General features: G+C 32.6%; 1 protein-coding gene across 1 annotated transcript; it reads right to left on the bottom strand.

Annotated features, from left to right (window-relative positions):
* Positions 1–1,462: 1,462 nt before the first annotated feature.
* On the bottom strand, positions 1,463–20,834 carry LOC141847012 (twinkle homolog protein, chloroplastic/mitochondrial-like). The gene is made up of 21 exons (XM_074735010.1): positions 20,561–20,834; positions 20,331–20,449; positions 18,648–18,703; positions 18,456–18,513; positions 18,268–18,363; positions 15,708–15,791; positions 15,520–15,600; positions 15,344–15,409; positions 15,098–15,208; positions 13,303–13,350; positions 13,103–13,188; positions 12,801–12,861; positions 7,579–7,761; positions 5,061–5,192; positions 4,929–4,990; positions 3,735–3,818; positions 3,363–3,494; positions 3,170–3,266; positions 2,968–3,096; positions 2,820–2,887; positions 1,463–1,712 (listed from the first exon to the last, which is right to left on the bottom strand). The coding sequence occupies exons 1-21, from the start codon at positions 20,787–20,789 to the stop codon at positions 1,463–1,465; spliced, it is 2,232 nt and encodes a 743-aa protein (XP_074591111.1). The 5' UTR covers positions 20,790–20,834.
* Between the last annotated feature and the right edge of the window lie 1,944 nt (positions 20,835–22,778).

Genomic DNA, 22,778 nt, shown 5'->3' with positions numbered 1-22,778 from the left:
GTCACTGAAATTCAAATTTTTGCTCCAAATGTTGAAAAGTTGTATGTTGTGTGCCTTGTACTACCTGCCAACTGCTAACTTGTGCTGCTGTAAAGTAAAAGGTTGGCGAGCAGACTTTGCAAGTTGTAAGAATATATAGAAGAGGGCAAGGCTGAGTTGGTTACGATGAAACAGAGTTGTAGAAGAGGATAAAGATTCTAAATCTCGGTGAAGTCGAAAATAATATTCTCTTCTGTTGTGGTCAATTGTAGTTTCTTGATTTACCTATTCACAAATGGTCGTGAGGCTGACCGTGTGACACTGTTGGAGTGGTAAATTTTATTTTATTTTTATAGAAGAAAATAATATATAAAAGAATTGGAAAACTCATTAAATTAAATTTGAAGGATGAAGCTATTTTGAAGTGATTGAGATAGTTTATGTTATATTGGGATTGCCATGCGACGAAGAACTTTGTTTCATGTGGCAAAGGTCATCCGTTGATCTTGGATGTCTCACACAGTCGATCTTATAATTATCTGTACAGAAAGGTAAATCACATGGGCTTTGCCCGTCGCTCCTACACGAGGGGAGGAAGAGAAAAATAATTTGTTGTGATTGGTGGATATTGAGATCTTATTGAAACTAAGATAGCATATATTAAGTTATGATGTGGAAATCTTGCTCTTTGAAGGACCAAGTATCTCTTCACTAGGTCAAGAATCCATAGTCGTTGCATGAAGTACGTCAGAAAAAATTATGAGATTCTTAATGCATGCACATTTGGCTTCATATAAAATTTCAGATTATAAATAATTTGTTCATAGATTTACCATTTTTTTTATTGGCAAGGATTAAAGATCCTTGTTATCCTTTTACGATTCCATCTTTAAAGAATATAAAATTTTTTCTATTGAAAATTAGAAAAATGTAAAATAAGTTGGATGGAAAAAAGCAGGTCGCATGGATCAGGTCAGCCAGTTGGGCAATTTAAACAGGTTGATCAGGCATGAGTTGAAACTTCTGTGTAGGTTGGTGGGTAATTGGGTCGGCAAGTCAAACGAGCCAGTTAGATCAATCGAATAAGCTGATCGAACAGAACAATTCGAATGGGCTGGCCGAATCAACCGTGTTAGTCGGATGATCTCGACGACATAGACGAATCAGTTAGACCAGACTCAAATGAACAACCTCGAGTAAAGGTGATTCACCATTCAAACCAATGCATATTAATTTTAACTAAAATGATTCATTTCAAATGAACAACCTCGTCTTGAAATAAATATATAAATAAAGTTACAATTACATAAATAGAGAGTCAGAATCTTCAGTTTCAATTGGAACTCTACCATTCAGTACTGAACATTCCTTAACAACATTACACAGGAAACTATTCGAAAAGAAAACGAGAAACAAAATTTTTTCAGAACCAACTAAATGCATAATCTTTCAGTCGAAGAGCTAAACTTAAACCCGAAGCAAGTTACGTGGGCGATGTCGATGGGAATGCAAGCACCCTGCCAGTTTTATTTCTCGGTGACTGACATCGAAATGGAATTTGAAGGAGCATCCTCCAAATACAGAATTTAGGAACATGGATTGGAATCATTGGTATCATTTCTTTTTCTTGCTTCGCGATATATTGACAGGGAGATCTCTCCAAATTTTCTTCAGAGGAAGTCACAGCAGTCCCAGAGCAATCCTGATCTTTATCACCAAACACTCCTGTGATGCTGTAAGATAAAGCCACAATAGAGTCAGATAGTTCAGAGATCCAATCATCCAATGTGTAGGAAAGATCCATCAAATAGAAAAAGGTAGAGAAAGAGATAATTGTCTTCTATATGATATAAGAGCAAAGTAACAAGTGGGAAACAATTATTCTAAGTCTGTATGATATAAGAGAAAAAGTAATGAGAATCATTGACAGCAACTACTCAGATCTTGTATAAAAAGTCCTCTTAATCTTCCCTAGAGTCTTCTTTCGACATCAATGAAGAAAACAAACTAAATCTCACCTCAACGAAGAATATCTCCGATGAACATTTGGTATGCTAGTGACTAGGCACACAATATATAACATCTTCAATGGTCTAGCACACTTAACAATATGGGGGGAAAAAACTTATATGATTGGGTATGTCGACACCTGGGCTGCGATTGGGCGGAGTGCGCCATGAATACGTCTAAGCGCACTCATGCACACCCACACAGCCAAGCACATGCCTACCACACTCTGCACACACCTACATGGTGCTCTAGACATGATGCTAGGCCACATGCAGCCCAATTTCATCAAAAGCCCGACACCTTTCTCTGGTTTCCTTTATTTTTAAACTCTTCTCCAACCAAGAAAATAGGGATATAAATGAACTGAGCAGAACCACAGTTAACTTTCTTTAAACTTGATCATTTTTGTATCAAGTTTGTCCAAACTTATTAAAAGCCTTATCAAGATCGAGCCGAGATTGAGCTTTTTGTCGAGCTAAACTAGCAATTTAATTGTCCTTATCATTTTGGCAAAATGTTGATCTAATAAGTAATAAATGAAACTTATATCATTTTCTAATTTTAACATGTAATGGATGATTAAACTTGTAAAACTGTATATATTAAATAAAGGAATGAGTTCATAAGAGAGATTTAGACAAATTAATAAATAAATTTGTTTATAAATTATTCATGAGTTTTGTTAATAAACATTAATGAGCTGAGCTCGCTAACGTGCAAACTTATTTGTTGTATATATTCTTTTACTATCAAATGAACATAAATGAGCTTTTTGGAGCCATACACCAAGTTTGTTAATAACAAGCATAAAGAACAAGTGAGCAAAATACCGGTTATAAGATAGCGATGCTACTCCAACTGTACCAGAAACCTTATTTCGTACCTTACGCACATATACCTAAATAAATAAAATAGAAACAAATGTGAGACAATTTTGAAAGCATATAAGAAGTTAAAACAAAAATGATGATTGTGAACCTCAACACCAAGGTCAGTAGTCAAATTCCGATCGCGATGAATGACAATTCCATTATCACATTTATTTACAAAATGTGCACTTCCACTAATATCATATAGGTTAGGTGCCCTACCATCCCAGTCTTGTAGCTGAAAGTATGTTAGTTTCATAAGAAAAATCAAAATATCAAATAGAACATTAATTTCATCCTAAACTGTATACCTGTCTCGGATGGGCAACAAACCACACATGACAAGAGTGATGCTCAGCAAAGCGCTTGACATGAGTAAGCATTTGGCTCACGTACTCTGTTTCTGTTCTGTACACAAAATGCAAGATTGGATTACTAAACACAAATGGCTAGAAACACCTAAGTTAAATTAAAATTATGTCTGAACTATCAAGAAATGCTCACTGAAACGTGGAACGTTGATGATCAAGTTCATTATATGGGTCAATGACAAGACCACGAATACCATAACGAAGTACTGCAAGTTTAGCAAGGCTAAGAACCCAAGTTACAGATGGAAGGCAATCATCCTCGCACCTATTCAAGATTCAATAAGCAATCAATTGCCAACTGACACACATCAGAAACAAAACATAACAAAGCTTTTTCTTATCCAATATATCTGACTAGAGAAAGAGAGAGTTAATATATCAGGTAATTTATGTGTAAGATCAACTACACAGCATTTCCTTTGTCTATTCATGTGTATGAAGGAAAAAAAAATTCAAAATCACTGGAACACAGAGAAACTGAACATGCTTCCACATAAAGACTCACCGAATTAGATAAAATGTATCATTGAGCCATTTTTTCCCCTCTTCTAAATCCTCAACAGTCATTCTGTCAGTAGATCCACCATAACTAAGAAGATCCATGAGCAAATAAGTTAATATCAGTATAAAAAAGAACAAAAGTAATAATTAAGAATGAAATATGTGATAGCAAATTTCAGGCAGACACAATTATAAAAGGTGGTTATGCCATCATCTAGAATAAAGTTTAATGGATAGAAATATTTGCAATGTTAAAAGCACAAGTGAAAAGGGTGTCTAATTATTGAATTAACCTAATCTATCTTTTTGATCATACATCAACTATCAGCCAACAGATAATATAATGAATAAAAATATATTATGATGGTATAGACATGTACAAAGGCAATTCTAGACTTAGTTAAGTTGAATTAATTATAGTTGAACAATCAATTTGAGTACCATCTAAGGTGTGGAGGGATACCAATAAAAATGATTTAATTGGATTTAGTATCACTGAGGAAATAATCTTTCAGAAAGTTCAATGGAAGATCCATCAAGCTTAAATCACTGAGACTTATGTAGCTTGACAATGATTATGACTACATAGATTGACAATGTGGAAAAAATAATGACTGTTTAGGGAGTAAAGAAAGTTAAGAGAGATATAATTGTATTATGTGAATTATTATTTTACTTAAATTGACAGAGACACCTATATATAGAGCTCTAATATAATACCAATGGACATGATAACTCATGGGAGACTAACTCACATTTTGAAGCATTCATTTAATGGTTACCTCTCTGCTCCTATTTCTCTCCTTTATCACATAGGAAACACGAGCTCCTCAACACGTTGGAGCATAAATAATTCAATGTCTAGTTTGTTACACAAACTAGAAAAAAAAACACACAATAACAAATTTCATAGTTCATATTTGTTTAGAATTATTTTTAGAGATGAAGGCTACTATATAGGATTTTATAGAGAGAATGTAGCTACAATTTATGGGTCTTGCTGGGTCTGCTGAAACTCACATTCTCAAAGATAACATATCAAATTACTTGCAGAGAAGAAAATAGCAAGTGTAATCCCGATTGACTGTTGATTACGACACAAGAGCATGTTTTCTTCAGTAGCCCAAAGGGAGCATAAAATTGAAAGAATCCTAAATCACCATTTTGAACAGGTATAAACTATCATGAAATTTGTTACCTTGCACTGAAGAAGGGTTTCTTAATGTGCTTTTCCAAAAGTTTCCGTGCATGTTCTTCAACCTAAAAAATCAGCATCATAAATAATCCAACCATAAGAAAAAGGTAGAAGTAGAAGATTCACATAGTAAACCTTGTTTTCCATTGAACAGAGTGCAAACTTCCATCCATGCCTTTCATTGATATTACATAACAAGGCATCTATCCACTCGCTTTTGCCAGAATTTGGAACGCCTGTTATTAAGGTCAGCTCTCCAGGCACAACCTGCTCAAAAAACAAAATCAATTTGCAAGTAAATTTTGCAAAAAATTGAAAACATTAACATGTATCTATGAACTTCGTCTAAGAATGTCAAAGAAATTGAGTTTCTTTTATATCATTGCTCCAGAATTGGTAACTAACAGATTAAAAAAATGCCGCATTGTGAGGACAAATGTTATAGACTCGAATATCCACAAAGATGGCAACTTGCAAAGAAGCTATTGCATGATTAGCATCGCACAAAAAAGTGTGAATTGATACAACCGCATGCTGGATGCTAAATTAGATAGTGGGAATGAAATGAAGCCTAACCATTGGACTTTGTGGCATCATTTTGGTATCCTAAGTTCAAAATTTTAAATATAACAAGAAAACTAATCCTGATAAAAGACATACATGAGATCCTTAATAAATCAATTGTGGCATCTCAAGAGAACATATGAAAAGTTAAATTGTTAGTTTCCAAAATCTTAATGATTTGAGACATAATTGCTGTAGTATCCTCTATTAATTTATAAGATAATAAATTATTGAGGCATAAGAAATTTCTCAATCTCATGGATCACATGAGATTTATAATCACAATTCTAATGGGATTTCTCATCAAAATCCGTCAAAGATAGCAACTAGCCACCAATTTTCTACACTTCCTATCAAATATCATGATATAACAAAAAAAAAACAAGAGTCCTAAAAGTTAGCTATGAAGTTTCACCTAGTTAGTAGACAAGATGCTAAGCCAGCATAATCATAATAACTCAGTCAATATAGAAACCAATTCCATAATATCATATCAAGGTACACTAGTATATAGTAAATTACTGACAACAGCTGCTGCAATGCAAGCCAGCAATAAGGTTTATGCAGGATGAAGTATTGCATTTGGCTCATTTAGTCTCTTGATCATTTCATGCAACACCATAATCATATTAATGCAGAGCACTTTTTATTTATTTATTTTGAGTGTGTCATGCAAGTGGTGCAACTCTGTCAATGTAGCTCAAACCTGGACGAAGAAGATGGGGATCACCATATAAGCCCTCAAAACCAGAGTAAAACCATGTTAACAATTGCATGAATCTTAATATAAGATCAATAATTAGATAAGATGTGTATAGTAGACACCTAATAGTTAGGAATCAAGTTTTTCTGTTGTTTGTTGTCATGTAAGCCGGGTCATTAATGGTTTCGTGGTTGTTTGTCTAGGAGTGGGTTGTTGTTATCTTATTTAGCAGAATTGAGATGCAATGCAGTACAGCACTTATATAAGGCATCTAGCATTACAGTTTGAGGATATATTATGAGTTAGTAAATTTAAGCATCTCTCTTCTAACTATCTATCCAACTCCTTTATGCCTCTCTTCCCACCTTCTCTCTCTGCTATCATCTCTTATTCTATTCTTGTCCATTCTCTACCTCCTCTTTACTTCATCTATTCCCTCTATCCTGTTCTTTCCTATCTTCTCATCAACTACTCTTTCCAGTCAAATCCTGCATCACATATGCTCACACATTTGAGTGTTAGCCATGTCCTCTATAACAATCACAGCAATGCAATGCACGTTCCTTATATATGGTATATCAAAATGTAGACTCGTGCTTTTAGTTTTAAATGGTAGAATTAATTTCCCTGCCAAACAATTAAGTGATTGAAAAAAAAAACAGGATCAGATACTGCTCCTGCTCAGGACATGCAAAGTCATGAAAAATGACTGATTTTCAAAAAGCTGGATCAGTTTTCTCATATGGATTGAAATCTCAAACAGGCTCATTCATAGTTTCACATAATAAATTTTGGTGGGTAGAGAAAATATAACTTTTCATATTTTAAACTGCCTTAATGATAATTGCATCAGAAGAAATACTAATGCAATTGCAAACTGATTAATCTAGTTCTACAACAATGCTTATACCTTATGTGCTTATGATATATTGGTTTATGATAATTATGATTATTCACAATTAGAATTTTGGCTCTTAAATGGATATAATAAATATGCAATTAGACGGATTAATTTGGGCCAGTCTAACCAATTAGCTTGTCCAGGTTGAATCCCAATTTGACTGATTGAACATGGGTTCGTTCAGTTAACCAATGTCCAAGAGCTCCTCAGTTTGATTTCTGATTCAGTTTTATAACTATGGAGAAATGTGAACATGTTGCCAGTAAGTTAAAGGGTAGGTCTACGTAACTATGGCAAAAAAAAAAAAAAAAAAAACTAGCTTGAGCAGATTAATTAATACACACTATATAAAAAAAATATCACCGCATATATGGCTAGATGTGAACTAAACAAATCCAAATTAAACTCGGAAAAGGAAATGTTAGCATTTTAGTTTTAAAATAAATCAAAAACATATCTCATGAGTAATCAAGTTAAATTCTTACATTGTATAGTCCGTCCAAAGCTCTCCAACCTGTAGAGACACCAAGGTGTTCTCTATTACTCTGGTAATAGTATGCATCAATTTCATCAACAAAATCTCTGAACTTAAATAGACCCTTTATAGGATACAATTCAGCATTTTCTACAACCTTCCTCAAAGAATGTGGTCCAAGATACATTAGAACCTGAAGGAAAAGAGTAAAAAAAAAACTTAAGACATGAAAATGAGGGAAAACCTCAAAAATCACTTTTTCTTTTTTGCTTCAATATTAAGAAGATCTTAGGAAAAAACAGGTAGCCACAGAGGCCTTCTTCAGTCGAAGTTTAGATAGTTGGTCAAACAAATGGAATCTACATGCATATCCCATTCAAATAATCAAAAATGTAAAACAGAAAAATTAATGACAACCGATATTACACTTCTTTAGTGCCCAGAAAGAAATCATAATCATGTAATTAAGAGGCAGCAAATTAATGAAAATTATGGAACAAAATCTTGATTATACACCTCGTATTGCAACTAAGAATAAATCCAAACCTGTCATACTCCAGGTGCACCCTACATTCCTACAACTAGTTGACTCAAAACCCATATTCTTAAGAAGTGGCTGCGAACTTATGGTGACATGACCTTAAAAGCAACTTGACTGGATCGAAAAATCCAGAAAAATTCCCTAGGTTAGGTATCCAGGAATTTTTAGGGACTCAGTTATCGGTCCAGTTCTGGATGCTGACACAAAAAACCACAAAAGAATCACAGATCATCCCGAAGTTTAACTAAGAAAAAATAAAATGCATATTTAATTACAATAATATTTTTAAAAACTAAAAAATAGTCAATTAATGTGACCTAAGCTGAATTTTGGAAAATTCTAAAACGCGTGGAAGAAGATACTTACAAACAAGAAATTCCTCAAAATCACAAGAACTAATATTTCTAAATTCTCAACAACAACTAAGCTTTATCCCACTAGATGAGATAGGTTATATGGATCATTCTATGTTATTGGGCTCTATCCCCTACTATATAATCATTTATATTTGAATAAATTTTCTCTTATTTTATTATTACTAATTAAGTCTTTTTTATCTTCCTTTTCCTCATTTGATGTGCACATTTGTTATAATTTCACATCTCTTAACTGGAACATTTATTAGTCATCTAAGTACATATTTATACCATCTTAAATGTGTCTTTCAAAATTTTCCCTTAATAGGTGCAACCACGACTTTCTCTCTAATATTTTTATTTTTTATCATGTCCATCCTTATATGTCCGTGCATCTACCTTAACAACCTCATCTCTGCAACTCTCATCTTCTATTCATGTGCTGAAGTCATACCCCAACATTCAACTCCATATAACATAAGAGGTTTAATAGTCATTTTGTAAAACTTTCTTTTAAGTTTTAGATGTACTTTAGGATCACAAAGGGTATATAACGCTATCCTTCATTTCAACTATCCCGCTTGTATTCTATATAAGACATCACTCAATCCTTCCATTTTTTTTTGTAAAAATGATCCTAAATATTTAAAACTCTTGATTACAGACAACCCGTCATCTCTTATTTTAACAATTGTCTTATTACGTATAATATTACTAAACTTAAATTTCTTATATTCTGTCTTTACTTTGCTAAGTCTAAAATCTTTCACTTCTAGCATTTCCCACCAAGATTCGAGTTTAACATTTACTCTTTCACGTATCTCATCTACTAAAACAATATCATCTGCAAACATGTACTGTGGTACCGTATCTTAGATGTGTCCAGTGAATCCATCTATGATTAATGTAAAAAGATAGGGACTTAAAACTAATCCTTGATGTATCCCTATCTTTATAAGAAACACTTCGATTAATCCGCTTGAAATCTTCACTTTTGTCATTACACCCTTATACATATCCTTAATTAATTCAATATACACTATTCTAACACCTCTTTTCTAGAATTTTATAGAATTCTCCATATAATTTCCTTTGTAAGTCTTGCTCTATTCCCAATACTTTTTAATTAGTTGTCTAAAAAGATGTATAACTTCTATCGTCGACCTTTCAAGTATAAATCCATCTTAATTTTCAATCATCGTGATCTCCTTCCTTGGTCTTTTTACTATTACTGTTTTTAAAAATTTCATAGTATGATTCATTAGTTTAATACTCTTATAGTTTACACAATTTTGTACATCTCCTTTATTCTTATATAAAAGAACTAGAATACTTATCCTCCACTGATCGGGCATATTTTTAATTTTTAATATCAGGTTGAATAATTTTGTCATTCAATACCTTGTTTCTCTAAGCACTTCCATACCTCTATCGGAATATCATCTAGTCCAACTACTTTTGCATTTTGCATCCCATTTAAAACTTGTCCTACTTCTGAAATTTGAATTGTATAATAAAAATTTAAATTTTTATATTCATTTGATCTACTTAAATTACTTAAGTTAATCACTTAAACCTTCATTAAAAAGTTGATGAAAATAACTCTTATATCGCTCTTTTATTTTGTCATCATTTACTAGTATCCTATTGCATTTATCTTTAATACATCTTATTTGAGTAAGATCTCTTGTCTTCCTCTCTCTCGCTTTAACTATACTGTAAATGTCTCTTTCTTCTTCTTTTGTATTCAATTTTTGATATAAATGTTCAAAAATTTCATTCTTAATTTCATTCACTGCTTTCTTGATCTCTTTCTTAACTACTGTATATATTTTTAAAGTTTTTCTCGTTCTTACAAGTATATAATACCTTATAGGTTATTCGTTTTTCCATCACTTTCTTTAGTCCTTTCTCATTCCACCACCAAGATTCTTTACTTGGTGGTGTACGTCCCTATGACTCACCAAGTACTCTCTTGACTACTATTTTCAACTTTGATACTATCTTATCCCATGTCGGATTCGAGCCGCTATATATTTCTCTAAATACTTGTACTCCTACCCTCTCTTTAAATATGTTTTACTTCCCATCTTTTAACTTTCACCACTTAATTTAAGAGTCATGCATATTTTCTTTCTATTGATACAATGCTTGAGGCGTATATCCAATATTACTAGCCTATGTTGGATAGTTAAGAGGACGTTTGGTTTGGAAAATATTTTTTATTTTCTGTTTTCCATTTTCTATTTCTAGTTTTTCATTTTCTGATTTAGTTTTCAGAAAACAGAAAATATGTTTGGTTTGATATGCTGTTTTCTATTTTCTAGAAAAGAAAAATGGAAAATGCATTTGGTATGATATATCAAAGATCATGTTGTATTAAAGCACTATGTAATGAGAAAAAAAAAGTATTTCAAATTGTAGAAAAGATTATTCATATAGTTCATGACGATCATCTTCTTTCTTTTTAGTTTCATTTAGTTTTATTTTCTAGATGTGAATGTTGCTAAAGCTTCAAGAGTCATAATCCTTATAGCTCTCCCATATCAATTTACTAATGTCTCATTCTCATTCTTGTTCAACTGAGTCAAACTCGCCAGGTCACAAGTCTGCCAACACCAAGTTCTGCAAAAATCTCCAACAAACCACCGCTCACTCACAGATCGGAATGGAGCTCTGTTCTCCGCTCCATGGCCTCTCATCTGTCCACCTCTCCTTCTCCGCTTCCCTTTCTCGCTTCCCTTTCTCCTCTCCTTCGAATGTCGAAGCCGCAGCGAAGCCGGCAGAGTCGAGCATGAAATCCATGTAGGAACTATAATCGTTTGCCGGAGTCACAGCAGAGAACAGGTCTCCGAAGTCGCTTGACAGCCAGAAACTGCTCGACTCGGGGGTGGTGGGCGAGATGGTGCCGCTGGAGATTGGGAATGACGAGAAGGAAGGGGAAGAGAAAAGGGACGGCCGATGGCGATTGGGAACGACGAGAAGGAAGGGGAAGAGAAAAGGGACGGAAGCGAAGCGGCGCCATCTCGCCCCTTTCTCTCTGCTCGACTCAGAGAGAAACAGAAACGAAAAAGACGAGAAGGAAGGGGAAGAGAAAAGGGACGGAAGCGAAGAAGCAGCGCATTTTCCCGTTTTCTGATTCTCAAGCCGCGTTTTCTATTTTTTTAGAAAACGATGATTTATCATTTTCCAGTTTTCCAGAGAATGAGTTTTCATTTTCCAGAAACTGAAAATGAAAACGCGTACCAAACGTATTTTCTATTTTCATTTTCTAAAAAATAGAAAATGAAAATGAAAAACACCCCTACCAAACGCCCCCCAAGTTTTTTTTCAGAAATGACCTTGCAATCTTTACAAATCTTTCTATCCTTGTTCCTAACCATAAAAAAGTTAATTTGCGATTTATTATTTCCACTTTTGAATGTGATCAAGTATTCTTCTCTTTTCTTAAAAAACATATTAGCCAGTATAAAGTCATATGCTATCGCAAAATCTAATATAATTTTCCCTTCCTCATTTCTTATTCGAAACTCTAACACTCATGCATCCTTATTATATTCCTCATTTTTCACTTCTATATACTCATTTAGATCTTCTATTAAAATCATTTCGATTAACGGAATATTTTGTAATATCTCATCTAGATTGTCCCAAAATCTAGGTTTGGTGTATTCATCTAATCCTACTTGAGGTACATACATATTAATTACATTAATAGTTTCTTTCGCCACCACTATCTTAAAAGTTATAATCATATTCTCTTTCTAACTGCTCCTACTACTTCATCCTTTAGCGAACTATCGACAACAATACCTACTTCATTTTTTATTTTACTTTTTTCTATGTATTATAACTTAAAACTTGAATTCCCTATCATCTTTGCCTTCTCTCTTGCTAATTTTGTTCCTTGTACACATAAAATATTAATTCTTCTCTTAATTATCGTATTTACTACCTTCATTGCTTTACTAGTAAGTATTCCTAAATTCCATATTCCAAATCTTAGATAATTAGATTTCCTATAATATTTGTTCTTACCCAACCTATGGTGTGAGAATTCTTACATATTTAATACTACATCCATGTTCTCATGGAGATGTAACAGTCCTTGCCAAGACATTACAGTTGGATCCTGTAATGTATTCCTTTTAGGGAACATCATAGCATTAGCACAATAGTTTGATAAATTCATTCATTGAACATTTGCCTGAAAGTTCACGTTGACTGGCAACCTAACATGCAACACTCGCCCTTTTTCATCTGGATTTAGGACCGACATTGGTGGGTTTAATAATTCTAAATTCTCAAATTTAGAGAAAAAAATTCTGAGCAAACCTCATTAGCATCTTTGCAAAGTTCACCACCATTTTTCTTTGGCCACTCAACTCTCCAGCACCTAATCATGAATAAGAAATTTACAGTTTATGATATAAAAAAGATTAGAGTTAAATAGCATGAAAAGATCAATATAGTGGAGTCCAAACAGTTGGAGCTCATGACTTGTGATTGTTGTTACAACAGTTAAAAAAACATTTAAAGAGGATAAGAACAAAGAACCATTAATCATGCACATTGACAAACATGAAAAAGATAAAAAATGGTCACCCATGCTGAGTCTATGTTGATAAAAACCAAACCTTTCTTTACCAAGGCGTCGTGCTAGTTCTTCAGCTACAGCTTGACCTGAGGTGTCAGCATCCGTTGCTAGTATTATCCGAGATGCCTGAGATGTTCAGCAAAAACATTTCATTCAAAATCCACAAAGCAATTATCACTACTACTAAGCAAATCCAAGATAATGTCCAATTCTTGTTTATTTGTTTCATGTAAAACCTACCTTTTCTAGATACTCATTGCAGTTCCACAAATATTGGAACTCTGTATCCTGGCTTAACATAATAAAATGATGACTGTTAGATTCTGATATTGAATATTAAGAATACAAAGTATAAAATGTAATTTAAAAATTGAAATATATATATATATATATATATATATATATATATTCAGGATTTTAAAAAAAAAGAACTCTGATCATTGCAATGATATTCTCAAGATTAGTAGGTAACACTACATTGCCACAGCAAACATAAATCAGAAAATCAAATATATGTCTGAAAAAGCACCCTCAATAAAACTAAATTCAATTGGTTTTTGCAGAATTATTAGCTAGTATATCTCTCAATTAAATTGTCAGCAACCAAAAATAAGTTAAAGAGGACTCATACAACGAGATAATTGCAAATCGACAACTTCAAAAGTATGATTGCAGTTACAGGGTTTAATGTTCTCAGAAGCTAATGCAAATCGACAGCTAGTATGATTGCAAATCAACAGCTTCAAAAATAAGTTAAAGGGTTTCATGTTCTCAGAAGATAATGTAAAGTTTGATTGCAGAATGGATGGTGATAAGGATTTGCTCAAAAGTATTATATTCTCATCATGTAACTTCTGTAGCTAGGCAAAGAGATATAGCTAACCAATCAAATGTCATAATTTGCAGAACAATAAATTGTAACAAAATGAGAGAACCAGCTAGTCCCTCTATCACTATGAATCAAATTCATGGAGAAAAATCCCTTCTGTTATGACTTTAGTATCTCTCATGACTTTACAGCTATTGCAGATGATGCTTGGATTTCTACCACATTGTATGTCAATCCTATAAAAATTTGGATATCACAGAAAACCAAACAGGAAATATCCAATATACTTGGCATACTTTAATTTTAAGGATTGTGCATTTGAAAGCTTCTAGTGCACAAAACTCTTTTGCATTTATTATTATTATTTGTAGTTTGCCATCTAGATGGAATAAATCAGTGCATCATTATCCAAAGTTTTGAGTCAATCTCGCAATGATTCAAAGACAGGATCCAGCAGAAATTTTGGCTAGCCTATCGAGGAGCATTATACTAATACCAGTCTGACCATCTGTTATACCTCTACTGCACAGTATCACTGAGAAAAACAAAGGCATAAGATTGCCTGTGGGTATAAAAAATTTGTATGTTGTCTCTCATCATTGCATGAACCAGTAATCAGTTAGTAGAAAACAATCTGATTGGTATTTTAAACAATGCTTTCATGTACAGAGAAAATTTACTATAATGACAGAGAATTTTCCCAATCGATAACAGATACTTTCCTAAAAAAATATGGAATAAGCAACTTGAAATAAAATTTATACAAAGAAATGAATAGATTCTATAGTAAAACAAGTGGAATCAATTACACCAAACGATATAATGATAGACGGTGTAGGGAATATTGGAAATCAAAGAAAACACAAACATAAATGTATTAAAATGACTTAAGATCTCCAAGTAATACCAATACTATGGTCTTGCATAGAATTAAGTTCAATGGAAGGATGAGTCATGTGGCCAACCCAAAATAGTTAGGGCTAACGAAACTTAATGAAGATGATTATGACATGAATTTAAAAAAAAAAAAACATCAACGCATTGGGTGCTTGCTTTGACATCATAACCATTCACCTCGGAAACACAAAAATTATAGCATAACAATCTTAACAAAGAAAGACTCAGGACTGAGCATAAAACAAAATGTGTAAAAGAACACAGAATTCAATAGCATAAGCAAATTTGTTTATATTCCAGGTCTAAAACCTTCTGATCAAGTAGACCGTTGCAAATTTGTTCTGTTACATTACAAGGGACACTAATACAATTGAGGTAGCCAGCCTCCTCCATAGAGAGCTTATCTATTTCACTTAGAACCTGCATTAAAAAAATGAAGGAAAGAGATGAAAAAAACACCTCAATAAATTAAGAGCATAAATCTCGTACTAAAAAAAATGAAACATGACCAAAGCAAAAAAGTATAATTAATTATATATAAGTACAAGAGATTACAATTATAACATCTGTAGCTTGATTTATGTCATCAAGTCCATAAAAGATGCTCTCTGTGCCCAATTCCTAAAAGATGGAAAAAGCTGAGTTATAGAAAACAGAAACACAATATGTAGAGCAAAATTAGTTCAGAGGTGAAAAATATTTATTTTTAAATATATAGGATTATCATGAACCTGCCAAATATTCTTGGAGACAGTACGATAACTGCAGCTTACAAGTGTTCCTTTCCTTTTGTAACTAAAGGCAATAATAATCTATGAGAAAAAACAAAGAAAACAAAAAGATTAACATAAACACTACTGTCTTATCATGGTTAGTAAATGGCAACCTTGTCTAGATAATGGAAACATTATGATCAAACCTCGTCATCATCTTTAGATTGCATGACAGAATTTCTCCGAAGAGTTTCTACTGAGATATTTCTTTCTGAGAAATATGAAATAAGCTGGAAAAGTAAATGAAATGATTTAATTTCAGTGAATCACATCATCTGTCAATCCTTGCCGATAAACTTAACCCTAGAAAAACAAAAATGTGTCATATGAATAACATTGTAAATGAACCAATTGTTCATAAACAAGCTTGATAAAGCTTCTTTATATTCATTCAATATGCACAAGTTCAATTAAATAAACAAACTTCAGCAACTTATTAAACTAAATGAACAAACTAGCATACATATATGATCAGCTCGCTAATTTTTGTGAATACAAATTTTAAAATGTACGTGAACAATGTTCGTGAATAACAACTCTTGTAAACCATATTCATCAACAAATCTCTTATCAAAGAAAACACAGAAAAAAACAGATTGCAAGCATTCCTTTTCTTCTATAACCAAAGGAAATAATAAAACACTACTATCTTATCATGGTTAGTAAATGGCAGCCTCATCTAGATAATGGTAACATTATGATCAAACCTTGTCATCATCTTTACATTGCATGACAAAATTTCTTTGAAGAGTTCCTATTGAGGTATTTCTTTCTAAAAAATATGAAATAAGTTGGAAAAGTAAATGAAAATATTTAATTTCTGTAAATCACATCATTCTATCAATCCTTGCTAATAGACTTAACCATAGAAAAACAAGAGATGTGTCCTATAAATAAGGTTGCAAATGAACCAAATTGTTCATGAGCAAGCTTGGTAGAGTTTGTTTATATTCATTCAATATACGCAAGGTCGATTAAATGAACAAATTTAATCAACTCATTAACTTAATGAACAACCTTGCATTCTTATATGTTCAGCTCGTTAACGTATACATATATGTTCAACTCATTAATATTCGTGAATAGAGATTTTAAAATGTTCATATACAATATTCATGAACAATGTCCACAAATAAAGTGTGTAAACTATATTCATCAATAAATCTCTTATCAAACTAGTAAATGAACTAACAAGTCTTCAAAACAAACAATCAGACTTGTAAAATCAAGATCACTAGTCAACCAAACAAAGTTAAAGTGTAAAAGTTTCAATCAATCAAAATAAACTCAAATTAAGAGTTTAATAACATCTAAATAAACCAAGCTCGAGCTAAGCTTGAACCAAGCTCAAGCTTGGAAAAAAAAAAGTCAAGCTCAATCAACCGCTCAGTAGCTTGGTTAATTTTAGGTTCGGTTTGGCTTGAGTTGCTTACCTTATCAACCAAGCTTAAACAACATAAAGTTTGGTTCGTCTAAAACCCTACTTATAATATATAGATCCTAAGGAGTCAATAAAAGAAAAGTAAAAAAATCTTGCACCTAACAAGACTAAATCAAATGAAGCAAGATTTTCAAATAAAGATTCAAATAATGAATCGCTTTGGTAAATTTTTTAATTCATTAATTGTAAGGTTCATATAAAAAAATATGTTAACAATTAATTCTACTTAATTGTAATTACTAAAGTTATGTAACATAATATAATATTTCATTTAATGACATAATAGCATAGATGGGATAAGTTGATAATGATTCATAAAAAAAAGTATATAGACTTCCATTAATAATTGAAATAAAATGAATACTAGGAAATTCCTAATCAAATGTTTTTTACATAAAATAATTATTGTTGTCAAATGAAAGAAGATATTAGCCTAACAACCTTTGCCTAATAAGACTTCGAAGTCAATTTAAATTTTACCCTTATTCTCATTTTGTATATCGATAGGACAAGATTTATATTTTTAAATAATTGTCAGATGCCAAGTCCACCTTAGCTGTTATCCGCTCTGATACTTCCACTGCCATTGTTATTTTAACATTTTTTTCTTAGACCTTTATGCTTCTATTACAACAACAACAACCAAGTTTTATCCCACTAGGTGAGGTCGGCTACCTTTATACTTCAATTGTATAATAAAAATTCATGATTTCTTTCTTCTTTTCTAGTGGATTTGATTTAATCTATAATATATTCAGTTTAATTTAATTTCACTTTTAATTTGTTAGATTTAACATTTAATGGATTTTCATTCTTATTAACAAATCATATAAAGTAAGATTCATAATGGATAGTATTGAATCAAATCATCATGATTATTTTTTTCTAATTGATATTTACAAATCGTATAATTGTACATGTGAATCACAATGTATCACATGTTATGAATCATAAATCATACAATCTAATAACTAATTTACTACCATATACCAGTTAATTGGCAAAATAAATTTAGTAATGTCAAAGGCGTCCATTCAACAATTCTCAAATTATACTACATGGATCATTCCTTTGGTAGATTTTCACTAATTTAATAATGATAATAATATTAGTTCTATATCAAGCATATCTGCAGAAATGAAAAAAATATGAGCAGGTCTATAGCATCTTGTATCAGTTTCTTCTATTAACTAAGGACTGTTTAATATAACACAGGGTCAATAGAAGCTGGAGAAATCACATAAGGAAATCAAGATATACATGACCTCTTCACATAATGGCTCTAGCTGAAGATCACTTTCAGTGATTACTCTAAGATTCCTATTTTTCGAAGCATATGTTGTAATGGCATTGCCATAAACCTGCAAGCAAGATTGACAAAAGCACATAGATTTACGAACAGATTTATGGTGGCGGTAATGCCATTGTGCATATTCCAGTAGGAGGGCAATACAGGTATATGACCGCTCCAGCCACATGTAGCTCTAAAACATAGCCACGCAGCTGAATCTCTACGAGGTCAAGGCAGAACAAAATAATAATAAATCAGTATCAAGAAAGACACGAAGCCAGATGAATCAAATAGCAACAGCAGCAGAAATAAGTATCACAAACATGTTATCAGAAGAATTTTGATAATACTCACCCGTCTTTGTTGACTATAAATGAAAGGCTCTTCTCAGTGGAACTCCCTCCTTTACACTAACCAATCAAAGATCATGAGTTATTTTTAGACACACTTCAACACATACATACAGACACTAGTCTAAAACATAATTAAGAAAATACAGCAAAAGCAAAATTTGAACATAATTACCTAAACAATTTCCGTATAATTTAATATTTGCACATTGACTCACAGAAACGAAACATGTCATCACCTACATCATAATTTTATAGCTAAAGAAAATCATCATTATAAATAAGCCAAGTGATGTCGTGTAACAATTACAACAAGCCATGAGAACAACAATTTCAGGCCAATTATATAGAATTATCCCTCCATCAAACTATATGTAAGAGTAATTCTTTAGTAATGCCTAAAAAGGTTATCACAATAGGTTTTAATCGTCTCATAAAAATGAATTCTTGGATTGTGGATTATGATATTATAACAACAACAATAACAACCAAGCTTTATCCAACTAAATGGAGTCAACTATATGAATCCTCCTATGTAATTGAGCTCTATCCACTACTATATCACCATCTATATTTAAATAAATTTTATTTTATTTTATCGTTGCTAATTGAGTTTTCTTTGGTCTTCTTCTTCTTTGTTTAATGTATGTATTTGTCATACTTTCACATTGTCTAATTGGAACATTTATTGATCATCAAAGTATATGCACGTACCATCTTAAGCATCTGATCCAAAAACTTTTTCCATTTTGCATTTCATTTACCATCTGTTTGACTTCTAAAATTTGAATTCTCTAATAAAAATTTAAATTTTAAATTTCTATACTCCTCTGACCTACTTAAATTACCTAAGTTAAATTGGTCACCTGCACCTTTATTAAAAAGTTGATGAAAATACATCTTCTATTACTCTTTTATTTCCTCATCATTCACTAGTACCCTCTAGCACTCATTTTTAATGCATCTTATTTTTTGAATAAGATCTTTTGTTTTCCTCTTTTTTGCTTTAGTTATTCTATAGATGTCCTTTTCCCCTTCTTTTGTAACTAATTATCAAAATGTGTTTGAAAATTTCATTCTTGGTTGCACTCATCGCTTTCTTGGTCTCTTTCTTGTCTACTGCATACTTTTTTAAATTTTCTTCGTTCTTACAAGTGTAAAATAACTTATAGGTTGTTCATTTTCGTATCACTTTAACCAACATAAATGCATGCAAAACAAATTAATGACAAGATTTTCACAATAGAAATTATGCTTTGTACCAACAAACTAAATAGTAAAAAATTTTGGTCGATCGCCAACCTTATCAACCAGCTATTCTAATTGAGAGCATATAGGTTTCATCTTTTATTGATTTTATGTCTATAATAATTTAAAATTTCACCCAACTATATAGATAAAAGAAAGTCACAGGTTACAAGTTATACACGCCCCATTTTGGCAAATCTTATGAGGTCATTAGTCCACTGTTAACAGAAGACTTAAATCTTAATATACTCGATTAAGTAATTGGCTAATGGTGTCATGTCAACAATGGTTATCAAACTTGGATTCGTTGAAGGTCAGTATTCAGCGTTCGTCAGCCAAAATACCTTTTTTTTTTTCTAAAAGTATACATGGGATCCTGGTGCGAGTATATTGTATGAGCAAATCAAAGGGTTAGGAGGCAGAGGTCAAATAAACAAACCTGCGGGCATAACTGACGAACTTGCTGCCCGGGCTTACATCTGCCGCTACCAATCCCAATTGCCTCCAACTTCGATGTCAAATAACGGACCCGTTTAGCAATCTCATCGCCTCCAACTGCTGCATCGAGTGGGAAATAAAATCAGCTAAAAGTCCGCGAGAAGGAAAAATGAAAACTAACAGACGCTCACATATAAAACAAACAACAAAATCAAGTTTTGAACTGGATACCGGCATGTGCAGCCATGCTAGGGAAAGCAGCGTAGGAGAAGAATCGGGAAGACTTCAAACAAAAGAAGAGGTGATTGACTTCCGGAGGACATCTGATTGAGGTGCGGAGATAGAGAAGGCGGTGGCGGAGTAACGGCGGTGGTGAGCAGACGGAGCTTAGAGCAGAGCTGTACTTGACGGCGCCCATGAGGAGGCCGCGGATAGAGCGGCGAGGGACTGTAAAGAGCATCACTCCTCAAAGTTCATGAGCCGGTGAGAGAAGGTAGGAATGGAAGGCGAGAAGGCAGGGAGGTATAATTAGGGTTTTGGGCAAATATGCGCTCTTTTATATTTATCTCTCATTTAAATTTTAAATTTATCAGATGTATTATAATAATAACGATTTTATATCGACTAGCATAAATTTCTATTAATATTATAATAATTATAAAATTATAATTATTATATTTCATAATTATTATAATACAAATTTTGTATCATTTTTATTCCTGACTATTATAATAAATTTTGACAGATTTAAAAATTAAACAATATTAGAGAGTAGCTGAGTAATTTATATATAATTAAATAATGAAATAAACATTTTTTATAAAAAAATTAAAATAAAATACTATTTTAATGATTTAGAAAAAAGATGTCTTCTGGGATTTTTCTCTCGCTCGTGGATACGTGTAGACTTGTGGGCCTATTTTCTATTTTAAGTTTTTCAAAATAAAAACTTTTTTATCAAAAAAAACAGTCCTTTTAATCTCTTGGTGCTTATTTTTTCAAATATTGTGAATATTAATTTTAAAACGTTGAAAAAACTTTTTAAAACAAATATATAATTGTTTCGAAAATCACCAAATCAGACGAATTCATAGAAAATTGTGGCATTCCATACATGGAAATAAATTAAAAGGGGCGCCTTTTATCATCTTTATTTTTATTATATTTTCATAAAAATAAAAAAAATATTTTATCATATCTTTCATTGTAAATACATTCTGATGTATTATAATAGTTATAACAATACCTTATCATTCCCATATTTAGATATCTCATTAGCATAATCAAATTTTAAATTTTAGATTAAAGTACATTGATAGATATCATCATAGATAAAATCGACTTCTAGCCACGATATACAATTTCTATATACAGGCAAATTACAACTGATAGTCTTAACTCTCTATTCTCCCATTATCCCATGTTCGTATTGATAGAGCTTATGAATACTTTAGAAGAACAAAGCTCAAGCAACCATGGATTAGCATTGTGTGGAAATTGTACACCCAATCTAATCATGCCTTCACAGCTTGACTACTGATTCATGGTCGATTGGCCACCAAAGATCGCTTATAGTTTGTAGAGAATAAATCTAATTCTGCTGTATTAATGTAGAGGAAAGGAGCACCTATTTTTTAAGTGGTTCATCCTAAACTTATTATGATGGTTAGAGGTTGACTACACATGTAATAGAAGATACTACCTATGAGAAAATGTTCAGAATCTTCAAGGAGCAATACCGAGACACTCAATTTTTTATGAGAATGACACAGCTACTACGACATATATAATTCATAATTTATGAATGAATAGGAACATGATAATTTTTTTTATATAATCGTGTGTGTCTATATATATATGAGAAATGATTTACCCCGGGACATAGCTGAGTTGGTTACGACGCAGCAGAGTTGCAGAAGAGGACAAGGGTTTGAATCCTGATGAAGCCAGGCAATACCCTCCTGCGTCGTGATCAATTGTAATTTATCGATTTACCTCCTCACAGATAATCGTAGGGCTGACCGTATAGGGCCACTAAGGTAGCAGAAGAGAAATGATAATCTACGCAATTCCATTTACATGACTTGTGCGTGGCAAGCAGAGTCGTGCTGACCGGAAAAAAATTCACGTTGGGTGAAAAAAGAAAACTTGATCCCAGCTAACCCTAAACCCCACGTTTGTGTCTCTGTTGTTACGCTACGTTGCCGTCCGAGATTAGGTTTTCCGCCTCCACCGTCGCTTTCACCGTCGCCTTCAGTCGATCCACGCTGCCGCCGCCTTCAACCGATCCATGCCGCCACCGCCTTCAGCCAGTGTGATCTCCGTCGAGACGTCATCGTCGTCGTCCCTCATCAAAATTGCATCTCCGTCCCACGCGACTTTACTTTGAAGGTAAACTTTCAAAAACTCGTCTTTTTCTTACCCTAAAAAGCCGTTAAAGAATCACAGT

The sequence above is a fragment of the Curcuma longa genome, chromosome 16 (assembly GCF_044706935.1).
Source record: "Curcuma longa cultivar G26 ecotype Majalengka, Jawa Barat chromosome 16, ITB_CL_G26_1.1, whole genome shotgun sequence".
In the NCBI taxonomy this organism is placed as follows: domain Eukaryota; kingdom Viridiplantae; phylum Streptophyta; class Magnoliopsida; order Zingiberales; family Zingiberaceae; genus Curcuma; species Curcuma longa.
Note: the sequence above shows the minus strand (reverse complement) of the source record. Positions and strands in the feature narration are given on the sequence as shown.